Genomic DNA, 13,906 nt, shown 5'->3' on the forward strand with positions numbered 1-13,906 from the left:
TAGATTTAATTTAGTTGTCTGTGTACTGTTTTGAAAGCATAAACCTTGAATATGAAAAATGTACGTGTACTGTTGAATAAATTATGAAAATCAAGAAAAAGCTTTAATTAAAACAATTAATTATAATTCAGATGACTTAATTATTTTGATCATATTGACCATAGTTTGTTCAAATGTGTAAAATCAACTGAGGAAAAACTGATCAACAAAATTTTGTTTTTGGCACTATTGGGAGTAAATTCTAGAGACTGTTGTGTGTGAAAATCACAGGAGATCAGCAGTTACAGAAATACTCAGACCAGCCCATCTGGCACCAACAATCATGCCACAGTCCATATCACTGAGATCACATTTTCTCCACATTCTGATGGCTGATGTGAACATTAACTGAAGCTTAGGGCTGATGTGAACTGCTGCCACATGATTGGCTGATTAGATAATCACATGGATGATTGTTTGTGCCAGATGGGCTGGTTTGAGTATTTCTGTAACTGATGATCTCCTGTGATTTTCACACACAACTAGAATTTACTCAGAATGGTGCCAAAAACAAAAAACATCCAGTGAGCGGCAGTTCTGTGGATGGAAATGTCTTGTTGATGAGAGAGGTCAACAGAGAATGGCCAGAATGGTTTGAACTGACAAAGTCTACGTGAACTCAAGATTACCACGTTGTGGTGAGAAGAATATAATCCCAGAATGCTATTCGGAGATGTGGGTTGATGCCGTTTTGGCAGCACGAGGGGGACCTACATAATATTACATATATATTTTAATGTTGTGGCTGATCGGTGTATGCAGATGCATATTAATCCTCTAAACCAATGGTAGGCTTTAGGGTTACAACTAAAGACTATTTTGGTCATGATTACAGTGCATTATACAGCAGAAAGCATGTGGTACTTTGATCTTTACATAATGCTTATTCATTTGCGACATATCGTGCAGTCCAACTGTAAACGTTTTTGTTTTCACAAAGTGTAGGACAAGTTTGGTTTTCTGTGGTAATCTTTAGAAATGTATCTATTTTGAACCAAAAACATTCCTTTAAAAAGTATGCACTTGCGAGTGAAAATGGCCGTGTGAATGTGAAAAATTATTTATATTTATTTATATTATCTGACACCTCAACTTCTGAATAAACCATCTGAATAAAAACTTTCTAATGCATTTAACATCAAATAAAAATACTTTTAAAAGTGTTTTTATAATAGTTATTTTTGCATTTTACTGTTGTTCAGAAGGATTCTCAACCCAATCTCTTACTAGACCATGCAGTAATGTGTTTTTTTAATGATTCCCCACAGCTGTTGCATAGTTACATTTGTGAGCAGTTTGTGAGAGAAGAGGGAGAAGCCCTCAAACAGGTATTCATGGTCATCATACTCAATAACCGTGGGTCTGTCCGTCTGTAAGAGGCATGATACATATTAGATACATTCAAAAGGCAGGAAAAATATAAGAATACAAATATATACACATTTAAAAAACTGAAACATACAGACAAGCATTTGTGATAGAGACTGAGAAGAAAAATTTACCAGGAAGTTGGTGGGTGGGGAAACAGTGATTCGGTAGTGGAACAATTTGCCAGCGTTGTTACTCATAGGTCGACATGGTTTCACCGACTACAAGAGAGAAAATGTGATGCTAATCAATCCAATTCACAGACAAATGACTGGCATTACATTCAAAACCACATTGTGAAGGAAAATTTAAAGAGAAAACGTTACTTTAAAAGCAGCGTTCATTTGAATTGATTCTGGTTTAATTACATTTAATGAAATATAATGGATAATATATTGATTTGCTATTACACGTGGTATTTGGTCTTCTATTTGTTGCCATAGTTGTGCAAAAATCAGCCTTCCAATGTGTGTAAAATCCCAAGTTTGTCCTGATCCACCAAACTGGATTGAAATTTATATAAGTCCAAATCTTTTACAATCTATTGGAAACAGGGTTTCACTTACAGCACTTTTTAGTAATTTTCAGATCAATTTGGAGGAAGCGCTAATCTTAACAGCTACCTCCCACATAGTTTCTAAGGTGGTCGTCTGACTAAAGCAGCTGCAACAAAAGACTGACCACATTAAGAAGGTTCAGCCAGCTGTGGTTCAACGCAACAGGGGCTCTTCTAGGAAAATAAATACAAACACCATCTGTTCTTGAACCCCTAATTAGAATATAGCCCCAGACGCAATTACAGGGGTCCAAAACACATGTGAAGAGAACATGACAATACAATCTCAATTTAATAAAGAACAAAATAATCAAATTTGAAAGAATACATCTTATGGTTATGCAAAGCAGGATCCCTTTAGCCTTGAGGGCCGCACTTTTTTTTTTTCATTTATTAAATTTAAAAAAAGATTGTTATTACTTTTTATGTATTAATTAGGCGAGTAGACTATGCTAAATGTGCTATTTTAATACATTATGGGAACATGTTATTAACAAGAGTAAAATAAAATAAATATAGATATATAGATTAATTCTGGTAAACGTTTGGGCATTTGAATAATAAAATAAAAACTGTGATATCCTCTATAATGCCCAAATACAGGCCTATAATTTGCTTTTTTTAATCAAAGATCCAAACTTCTACAAGGTATATTGCAGCAAAATGTCTCACACTAAATGACAAATTTGTACATTTTGTGAAAATGCCAACATTTAATGCCATGTATAGAAAGCAGATATGATCAGTTCTGTTGTCAATGTCAAAGATCATCATGACACACTGGCAACCAACACAGACACTAGCGATACCCTCAAAAACATGACAGAAATACCCAATACTAGCTCTAAAACCAGCGCGTTTAGATGAAAAACAGCCCAGACAAACAAAAACACATAACTCGAAAAACTTGAAAAACTAACCGAACCCCAACTGAAACCTGCTGGTTTTTCGGGTCCCGTCAGGTTGAAGCCCTCTTTTGCACATTTTGAATAATTAAATAGTGATTTTGGTTTTCAAATACAGGCGAGCCAAGAAGTGTGACCGAATGACAACTATCCATGCACATCTCTAGTACAATTATAATAGGGTTCCAGCACCTTCGGTCGATAGAGACCATGTTTTTGGAGTTATGTGACTGTCCTCATATACACAAGGATGAGACATTACACAAAAGACAATGCATGCACAACTTTAAGTCGATCGGATCATAGGTTAAATACTTCAATTAGAGCCATTTTTAGGTTTGTCATTGTTATAAAATGATCATATGAATTTATATTTCTACAAGTACAAAATAGTTTGAAACACCTAACTTCAAGGACCTTACCATTTGTCTGGTTCACAAGAAATTTGTTATGAATCATCTAGAGATGGTCCTCACAAAAACTTGTCAGCAGAATTTTGATAATATTGCCCATAATGACTAATTGGCCTGTATCTTATGATCACAATATCCAAGCTTTACAAATCTTGCTGGTCAAAGTACAAATTTGCACTGCATTCACAGGATCTATTCTTTCACATTTGGTAATTTTAGTCACATTCTCTTTACATGTGCTTGGACCCATGTGAAGTTGCGGTTAGCTACTATATTATTAATCTTATTGTACCTGTCTTTGCATAATTTAACTACAAAGAGGTCGTGCACTTATTCAACTTGAACATGAATATACATCAGTCTGTCTGTTTGTCTTATTCCAACTCAACCTATAACTGTATTTGTTTATACTTACTGTAACTCCATCTATATATTTATTTAATGCTTGAGATAGGTCACAAAAAAATGAAAACTCTCATCATTTGCTCACCCTCATGCCATCCCAGATGTGAATTACTTTTTCTTCTGCTGAACACAAACAAAGTTTATCAGGAGAATAATTCTCTGTTGGTCCTCACCATGCAAGTAAAGGGGCACCAACATTTTGAATCTCTGAAAGCACAAAGGCAGCATAAAAGTAATCCATACGACTCCGGTGGTTAAATCCACACCTTCAGAATTTATATAATAAGCATGTGTGAGAAAAAGATCAATATACAAGTTCTTTTTACTATCAATCTCCACTTTTACTTTCACATTCTTCATTTGTTTTTGGCGATTCACATTCTTCGTGCATATCGCCACATAAAGGGAGGGAGGAGAATTTATTGTAAAAAAACAAAAGAACTTAAATATTGATCTGTTTCTCAGCCACACCTATCATATCGCATCTGAAGACATGGATTTAATTTCTGGGGTCTTATTGATTACTTTTATGTTACTTTATGTGCTTTTTGGAGAATTTTGGTACCCATTCACTTGCATTTTGAGGACCTACAAAGCTGAAATACTCTTATTAAAATCTCTGTGTTCAGCAGAAGTAAGTCATGCTCATCTGGGAAGGCATGAAAGTGATAAGAGAATATTAACATTTAAAAGAATAATAACATTTAAAAATAAAAATATACTGCTCACTGATGTCCTACAATGGTAGTGGACAGTAACCTTTTCAAGCTTCAAAAGGATGCAAACGTATAATTCAAAAGTCTAATAAATAATCACATGCGCCTTGTTCTTAAGGCATACAATACGGTTTGGCGAGAAACAAACCAAAATCGTATGTATTATTTTGTGAAAATTTTCACCGTCCGTTGCTCTCCTGTGTGCGTTCGTGAGAGTGCACAAGAGCAGCAGTTCAAGCATCCCCCACTTGCGAGATGGGGCGTTCAAGCAAGAACTCGTTTTGTTGGTGCTATAACCAAAACACCACACAGATATTCACAACAGGGAACACAACACAGCTACAAAAATGTATCTTTTCCATGTTAATCAGAGATTTTGTCCTAACCAGCCATGATGAGCAAAACGACATTCAGTCGTTCGCTTGGTTTCTATTTCATGTAGTCTTGTCCGCTCTGAAACGTCATTGTTCCAAAATATTTCTCATAACAGTATATTGAAGCCAGCACCTCACTAGCTGGTTATAAACTTGATTTTGGTTGTGTGTGTCACAGCCGACCAGACACGATTTAAAGGTTGATTTCCTTTTAAACTGACAAAGCATCTAAAAAATGCATTGTTACTGCACGAGATGCTGAAAAAAACGCGAGACACAGGGCAGCGGTCAAAGTCATCCGTCAAGTGAATGCTTCCATAAAGAAAAAAAGGGGGACTTCAGCAGTTGTGTCTTGACTAGGAGTGTGACGATTCACTCATTTTATTAATGCAGCAAGTAATAATCTTGAAATCTGATTTTTGAAACACGGATCGTTAGTGTTGGTCAATAATCGATTTATACAGTAAAAAAACGAATGAATCGCGATTAAGGAATAGCATACAGTACAATATTTTTGAAAATATAAATATTAACTTGTTGTGTGGCTACTACTGAAATAAAATGGTTTCATTGTGGGGAAACTTCGTTATTATCTACAAGATAAAATTGTGCCATTTTACTGGTAATATAAGCTATGTTTCCGTCCAAGCTGGGACTTTATGCACAAGAGCAATGTGAGAATAAAGCCGAATTTCACTCCCATGTGTTCAAAAGGACAAAATCTTCACTTTCGGAGAAATTGTAGCCACTGTGACTGAACATTTTAAATAAAATACTCACGGTCTAGAGCACATGGACAAAACAAAGAACTTTGACTCATGTCTGGGAGCGACAGCATGTCACATTTCTGTGTGCGCTTCTCTAGGTCTTTGCTGTGCAGATCTATAATATAGTTTTCAAAAGTGTCAATAAACCTGCTCTTTGGCACAGTTCAAGTTTGTATTTGACGTATGGCACTGTGGCACTGCTGGTATTATGAAGCTTAAATGGTGGTAGTACTATGGCACCAGTATAGGCCAATGAGCAAAACTAATTTAACATAGAATCATCTATTTAGTTTTATTTCTTGTTTAATTGATTTATTTAATATTCAAGAATGGGAATTGGCTAAACCTTTTGACATTAATTGTATGCACATTTGTTAACATACAGATATGTTCTTTGTAATTAACAAATGCTACAGCACATATGATTTGATATAACTATCGAAAATATAATAGAATTCAAATTTTGGTAACATTTTATTTAAAAATTAGCATTTCGTTTCTCAGCCCTATTGGCAGCCCTACTGCTGAAGTCTAAATCTCTTCAGTCCGAGGACTTTCAAACTCACACACACACACACGTTCAGAATAGATAAGACAGATATACGGCTTCTTCCGATTTTCTCTCTGATTCTTCAAGTTCACTTTCAGTGAGTGAAACATCCGAAACATCCAAAACCTCCAAAACACTGCGTGTCCTGTATTCTCTGTCTGACTGTGCACTGTATGTGCGGTTCCTCAGGCCCTTCTCTCTCTCTGTTTGATTTCTGTGTACTCTGGTTGAAACAAATAAAACTGGGAATAGAAATGCATCTTTTTGATTTAAAACTCTTCAGACATGTTTGGTTTTCTGGTTTGTGTTCTCTTCAGCGGTGTTGCATTCTGTTTAGAATATATGTGTGGCGGTCCAGCTGTAGCAATAACAAATCCAGTTCTTGCTTGAATGCCCCATCTAGTGAGTAGGGGTTGTGTGAACTGCTACTCTCATGCACTCAAGAATTTGCACAGGAGAACAACGGTTAGTGAAGATTACAACTAGAGAGGGGCATGAGTACCGGTACTCGAGCACTCGGAAGTGACAGCAATGATCCATCATGAAAACAATGATTGATAACGATCATGCGTGACGTGACTTTTCACTAAATTCGAAATACAGTGACGACTACTTGAAAACAAACGTGTCAAAGATGGGCCTTATTTGTAATTTCAAAATTGATTATATCCTTAATTTCAGCGATTCCTTAATTATCAACAGAGATGTCACATAGCAACCAAACTGATAAACGATGCTGCAATGCCAGCGTTTGTTCAACAGGTTTACGATGATCAAAAGTGTTTTAGTATCATGGAATGTAGAAACTTTGACTCTTTGATAGATATTATTTAATAAAAGTGAATGTATATCAGTGACTCTGTAAACCTTCCTGGGTGTCAACATGTTTGCGTGACATCACACACCTGCATCTCGTAGAAATTGGAGATTAATTCATCATAAAGTGCCGTTACAATGCACTTTTCCTAGATGGAAGCTGGAAATTCCGACTCTCCGATTTGAATGGAAAGCAGCATAAATCATCACAGCAATAAGCTTCAAAACAGTGTAACGTGCAGAGATGGCGCTTAACACGTACACAAACACACACACACACACACACACACAAACACAAACACCTCACCTAATCGTATGCCTTCAGAACAAGTCGCATGTTATATAATATATCGTCACTTTCCTAAAATAATGTCCCAAGTAAATTTTTCAGGTTTTTCAGAAATTTTACCAGAGGTGGCCAGCATCATAAGGAGATGATTTAGGCAAAAAAGAAAATGACTTACGACATTATTTTAGGAAGGTGACGATATTAGACTTCTGAGTTAGACTTTTGTGTTCTTTTGAAGCTTGAAGAGCAGCTCACCATCATCCACTGCCATTGTATGACATCAGTTAGTGGACTTTCTTTTTTTTTCTTTTTTCTTTGTGTACAAAGTAGATAGCCATATGAGTTTAGAACAACTCGAGGGTGTGTAAATAATAACTGAATTTACATTTTTAAGTAAATAATCCCTTTAAGAACCCAGTTGGAGAATTAAAATAAAAATAAATAAAAAATTTAAAAAGGCCTTAAAAAGAATAGTTCATCCAATAGTTATCTCATTATTCACTTACCCTGATGCCGTCCCAGATGTGTACGACTGTCTTTCTTTGATCGACTGGAGTCGCATGGATTAATTTTATGCTACCTAAATGTGACCGTCAAAGTGCTGGCACCTGTGTACTTCTATTATAAGGACCTGACAGAGCTCTATCTTCTTCTAAAAATCTTAATTTGTGTTCTGATGAAGAAAGACTGTCATACACATCTGGGATGTCATCAGGGTAAGTGAATAATGAAGGCACGGTCAAACACATACCTTCGCAAGGCGAAATTACGTGGCCGTAATACAGTAATTTCAATGGGAAATCACGCAATGGACATCAGGTGGAGAAGAATTTCCCCCCGTGGATTTCACGTGTTCAACTTTGGTGAACCTAGACAGGCGTATTTTGGCACATTGAACAATGGGAAGTTGCTTGGTTTAGCAGTTACCTCTGTGTAGGCGATGCTTCGTACACAGCTACACTGAATATTCTCATTGGACACACACCATCTTTGCCCGTGGAATTTCGCTGTGCAAAGGTATGTGTGACTGTGCCTTAAGAAGATAATATAACATATAAAAATGTTAAAGCATGTTTACCTCTTCACCAGGGTAAATACTGTGTCGGATTCCAGTACGTCTGGCTTTGGCACTGCACTTACATAAGGGACCATCATTCATCTTTTGGTTTAAAACATGAGAAAATAAATACAAATATAATTATTGCAATATAACCTCATTTAAAGCCATTAAAATACACTTCAGAATCTAAAAACGATTAGTAGTTAAGCTAGCAGCATACTGATTTTAGGATTGAGTCATTAGCAGCTTTCAAACATTGTGTTTTCAAAATTCATAAACACAAACGTTTATAAAGATGTTCAAAGATGTGTACGTGCTACCTGTGATGAAGAAAAAATTGTAGTTGATTTAGGAATTTTATGGACTATTTTCACCACTCTTTAATTGTCACTGGATGGGACATAAATCCTAATAAATACATATTGTACAGCAGTGTCTTATTATTCATGAGAGGGTGTGTCCTTATTCTTTGAAAGGCTATTCTTCAGCCATTTAGAAGCATTGGGCACATACACCAATAAGCCAAAATATAAATGACCACCTGCCTAATATGCTGTTAGTCCTCCGCGTGCCACCAACAGTGCCAACCTGCCGAGACATGGACTCTGAAGGTGTCCTGTGATATCTGATACCAAGACATTAGCAGCAGATCCATCAAGTCCTGTAAGTTGTGAGGTGGAGCCACAATGGATTGGACTTGTTGGTCCAGCACATCCCACAAATGCTCAATCGGATTGAGATCTGGGGAATTTGGAGGCAAGGGCAACACCTTGAACTCTTCATCACGCATTTCAAACCATTCCCAATTTATGTGTGCAGTGTGGCACATTATCCTGCTGAATGAGGCCACTGCCATCAGGGAATACCATTACCATGAAGGGGTGTACATGGTCTGCAATGATGATTAGGTAGGTGGCAAATGTCAAATTGATGTCCACAAGAATGGCCGGACCCAGGGTTTCCCAGCAGAACATTGCCCTGAGAATTACACTCCTCTACCGGCTTGTCATCTTCCCACAGTGCATCCTGGTGCTATCACTTCCCCAGGCAAACGGTAAATGTACATGGCCATCCAAGTGATGAAAAAGAAAACAGGACTCATCAGGCCAGACGACCTTCTTCCACTGATCCAAGGTCCAGTTCCGACGTTCGCGTGTCCATTGTAGCCGGTTTCGATGGTGGACAGGGGTCACTCTGACCGGTTTACGGCTACGCAACCCCATAAGAAGCAGGGTGCGATGCACTGTGTTGTGACACATTTCTCCTATAACATCATTAAAACATTTCTGTGACTTGTGCCAAAGTAGACATTTTGTTGGTTCAGACCAGACAGGATAGGCTTTGTTGCCCTTGCACATTGATGAAACTTAGGCGCTCAACACCCTTTTGCCGGTTTGTGGTTTGTCCCTCCTCGGACCACTGTCGGTAGGTATTCACCACTGCTGAACCTTGAGCACCCCACAAACCTTGCTGTTTCAGAGATGCTCTGACCCAGTCATCTGACCATAACAATTTGGCCCTTGTCACTCAGGTCTTTACTCCTGCCCATTTCTCCTGCATTCAACACATGGACTACGAGAACCGTTTGTTCGCTTACTGTCTAATCTACACAGACCTTGACATGTGGTCTTGTTAGGAGATGATCAACGTTATTTGCTTCACCTGTGACTGGTCACAATGTTTTGGCACATAATTTTGCACTCCGAAATTAGGACCCAACTAAATCTGTATTATTTAATTTGTTTTTAAATTCAGTTTTATTTTTCTTGAGCAACAGAACCATACTTTCTGTCATAAGTGAATAGAGATTGCAATGTAGGTGAACCGCACCTGTCCGGGGTCATTGTACCACAGCTCCTCATGCAAACGATCAGGGTGAGCTTTCTTCCTCTTGATCTCGGCGATGACATCAAACACCTCAGAATCAGAGCTGCTGGAGCAACTACTACCAGCTCCATCAGACTCACATTCTGATTCACTGGAGCTCTCATCTGCAATGCAGACAAAAAAAAGGGTTTTAATGGCACAAAATTCCCCCCTTTACACTGAGCTAGTTTCCTGTGTTCACTTGTGCCCATGTTTCTGGTGTTCTCCCTCATAACCCCTATTTATTTTGAACTTATGCACTCTGTGCTGATTAGCTGGACATCATGATTAGCATGTAGATCACAAAAAGAGCAAGGACAAGTGTAGCGTGCCTGTTTGATGTCTGTTGGAATTTAAAAAGTATTCAACTTAAGAGCTTGTAGATCTGAATTTGGGAAATTTTAAAATAAATATCTGACACGTAAGTTATATACATATTTTGGGAGTAAATCTTTTTTTTCGTTCCATGTAATGAGTTCATTGAATAATGTCTCTTTTAATATCCTTTCTGTTGTAAAACGAAACGTTCATTCTAATGAGACATTCCACGAATGAGGTTAAAACAAATCACGTGACTCCTCTCTCATCAATGTAAATGATGTAAACAAACATGTAACAAAATGTAGTAATGTAATAAGTGTAATAAATGTGTAAATATCTAAATGGGCAATCATACATTATGAAAAATGTTAACGTCAACAAACACTGTAAATATTGAAGAATTTAACAAGCAGGTTCTTGCAGCATCTATGCCCCATAAACACAATATTTTTTCCTTAAATATAGAAGAACACAAAATGTTATGTGAAATTCTATTTTTATTATTAGGTTTCAATCTTACATATACACTTAAGTCATATATATGAATATTAAAAATGAAAATGCCCCCTTCATTTTTGACCAGAATTGAATTTCCTTTATTGTTTCCTTTATCTTATAGGTACAAGACCTTTGCTCCCTCTTGCTATCTGAACACACACACACATAAAAATAGACTTGATTCCATAAGTCTAAGTTTTTTTTAAACATACTTTGTAATACATTATAAAAATAATACATAGATTATTAATACTTTGATCTGTATTGGTCTGTGCGATGTTTCAAGCTTGCTGCATCTCTAGTCAACATTTGGAAGGGATCTTTTTGACAAGCTTTGCGATTTGATATGGTAAATGCTGGATTGTCAAATTGTGCTACGCACCCACTAGAGGGCGCCGCTCACTCACACAGAAATGACTGAAGTGGACAATGCAGACTATTTTTGTATTAGGAATGTGTGAAATGACTAATTTTTCTTTTTCAGTCGGCTAGCTAAAAAAATAATAGTATTAAAAAAACATGTGTATATGCAACCCATTTGAAATATTTCATCTATTTCAATAGCTAAATCCTATACTAAATGCCTGACTGATAAAGGACATACATTTGCAACATATTGCCTTACATTATGATCACTGTATATTAGCATTCACAGAATCAACGTTAGCCAATATAGGCATATTTGTTGAAAACAATTGAACAAATAGGCAGTGTAGCACCAAGAAGAGAAAACCTAATAGCCTGGTGAATGCAAATTACCTAGTAAAAGTTACCCAACATTTTATAAGTTAGCACACAAAAAATTAACAGGTAAGCCAAGTATAAAAAAATGCACTGAAAAGCTTATTTTGAGATGTGCATTATGATCTACAAAAAATGACAGCTATTTGATTAAGATATATAAAGCTTGTATAGAAAATCTGGCCTATGAGAAACATAAACCTAATATATTATCCTACTATATGGCATCCACTCACAGAATAACATATTTATCCAATTTAAGAGTAGTCACATTTTTATCATAAAAAAAAAAAAAAGTTACACCTTGTATCTTTCCAGTAATTTTTGTAACTATTGACTGGCGAGTAAAAATTACAATTTACTAGCCAATGCTGATTCTCTCTGGATTATAAGAGCAGACTGATTGCTATAAATGTAGGAAAGAAGTGCTTCCAATCATTGTGTTGTTAGCAATGGTTACCTCTAAAGAAAGACATGCAGCCATCATCGCTTTGCATCAAAATGGCCTCTCATGCAAGGAAATTGCTGCAAGGAATATTGCACCTGAAAGAACCAATTACCGGTTCATCAAGAACTTCAAGGAGAGTTTCAACTGCACTCAGGATGTCCCAGAGTGTCCAGCAAGAGCCAGGACCGTCTCTTCCTGAGGAGTCAGCTAAGGAATTGTGTCACCACCAGTGCAGAGCTTGCTCAATATTGGCAGCAGGTTGGTGTAAGTGCATCTCCACGCATAGTGAGACGAAGACTTTTGGACCATGGCCTGGTGTCAAGAAGGTCAGCAAAGAAGCCACCTCTCTCCAAGAAAAACATCAAGGACAGACTGAAATTCTGCAGGAAGTACAAGGATTGGACAGCAGAAGACTGGTGCAAAGACATTTTCTCTGATGAAGCCCCCTTCTGACTGGAGAAGAGAAGGTGAACGCTACCATGAGTCCTATGTTGTGCCAACAGTGAAGCATCCTGAGACCATCCATGTGTGGAGTTGCTTTTCATCCAAGGGAGTGGGCTCTCTCACAACTCTGCCCAAAAACACTGCCATGAATAAAGAATGGTATCAAAATGTCCTGCAAGAGCAACTTCTCCCAATGATTCAGGAGCAATTTGTGCATTTTCCAGCATGACAGAGCACCATGTCAAAAGGCAAGAGTGATAATGAAGTGGCTTGGAGATCATTATATTGAAATTTTGGATCCGTGGTCAGGCAACTCCCTGAATCTTAATCCCATTGAGAACCTGTGGTCAATCCTCAAAAGGCGAGCGGACAAGCAGAAGCCCACAAATTGTGATGAACTCCGAGCACTAATAAGGCAAGAATGGATAGCCATCAGTCAGGATTTGGCCCAGAAGCTGATATCCAGCATGCCAGAGCGAATTGCAGAGGTTATGAAGAACATGGGTCAACACTGTAAATATTGACTGTGCATTTATTGAATGTTTTTGCCAATAAAAGCCTTTAATACTAAAGAAATACTTTTATAGTTTCCCAGTATACCAAAGAAACATGTGAAAAATTATATAAAAATACTGAAGCAGCAAACATTGCAAAACACAAAATTGATTTCACTGCCAATACTTTTGGCAACGGCTGTAGTGTCAGCTTCCAACTTCAGATAAACTGTTTATTTAAAATAATTCTGAACATTAAAAAAAAAAAATTTAACCGTTGTGCGGTATATTTTAGGTCTGGGAAAAAACCCACAAAAAACGAGTACTTGGTTTACTCGTAAATTAAAATGCACATTAAAAATATTACGTATGACACGTGCGTGAGTCTTATATTTTTGTTTTATTCATTACATTACATACATTAACATGAATTGGTTCAAAATAAGAGAACTTCAACAAACTATGCTTTCCTTTTGGGGAAAAATTAATTGAACAATATGCATTAATAAAAATGACAACAAAAACAGAACAGATTTAAAATAACCGTAAAAAAAACGTTGGACTCACCTGAGACTTACATAGAAACCAATATTGATGGCATTAGGGTAATGCAAAGATATAAACTTGGAGTCTGCATAAAGGCCATCATATATTTATCATTTCACATGTTATCATTCAGGAAAACAAGTGCCCCCCCCCAACATTCGAGTGCCGTTTTTAATACTCAAGTAGCTGGTGCAGAATTATTACTAAATTTCCTGTATTTACTGTAATGTGTTATATGCTGTGTTGTTCATCTGGCAGCTAATGCACCCCAACTTCCTCACCCTGGATCA

The 13,906-nt window shown here is 37.0% G+C and overlaps 1 protein-coding gene across 1 annotated transcript in view; it reads right to left on the minus strand.

Moving 5' to 3' along the window:
- The window catches only part of drosha (drosha ribonuclease III), a 60,227-nt gene that overhangs the window by 39,992 nt on the left and 6,329 nt on the right, over positions 1-13,906 (minus strand). Inside the window, exons 5-8 of the mRNA XM_052103591.1 lie at positions 10,089-10,249; positions 8,277-8,357; positions 1,542-1,628; positions 1,323-1,409 (exon numbers count right to left, since the gene is read on the minus strand). Coding sequence (XP_051959551.1) covers positions 1,323-1,409; positions 1,542-1,628; positions 8,277-8,357; positions 10,089-10,249 — 416 coding nt within the window. The remainder of the gene's footprint in view (positions 1-1,322; positions 1,410-1,541; positions 1,629-8,276; positions 8,358-10,088; positions 10,250-13,906) is intronic.

This window comes from Xyrauchen texanus, chromosome 33 (genome assembly GCF_025860055.1).
Source record: "Xyrauchen texanus isolate HMW12.3.18 chromosome 33, RBS_HiC_50CHRs, whole genome shotgun sequence".
NCBI classification, from domain to species: domain Eukaryota; kingdom Metazoa; phylum Chordata; class Actinopteri; order Cypriniformes; family Catostomidae; genus Xyrauchen; species Xyrauchen texanus.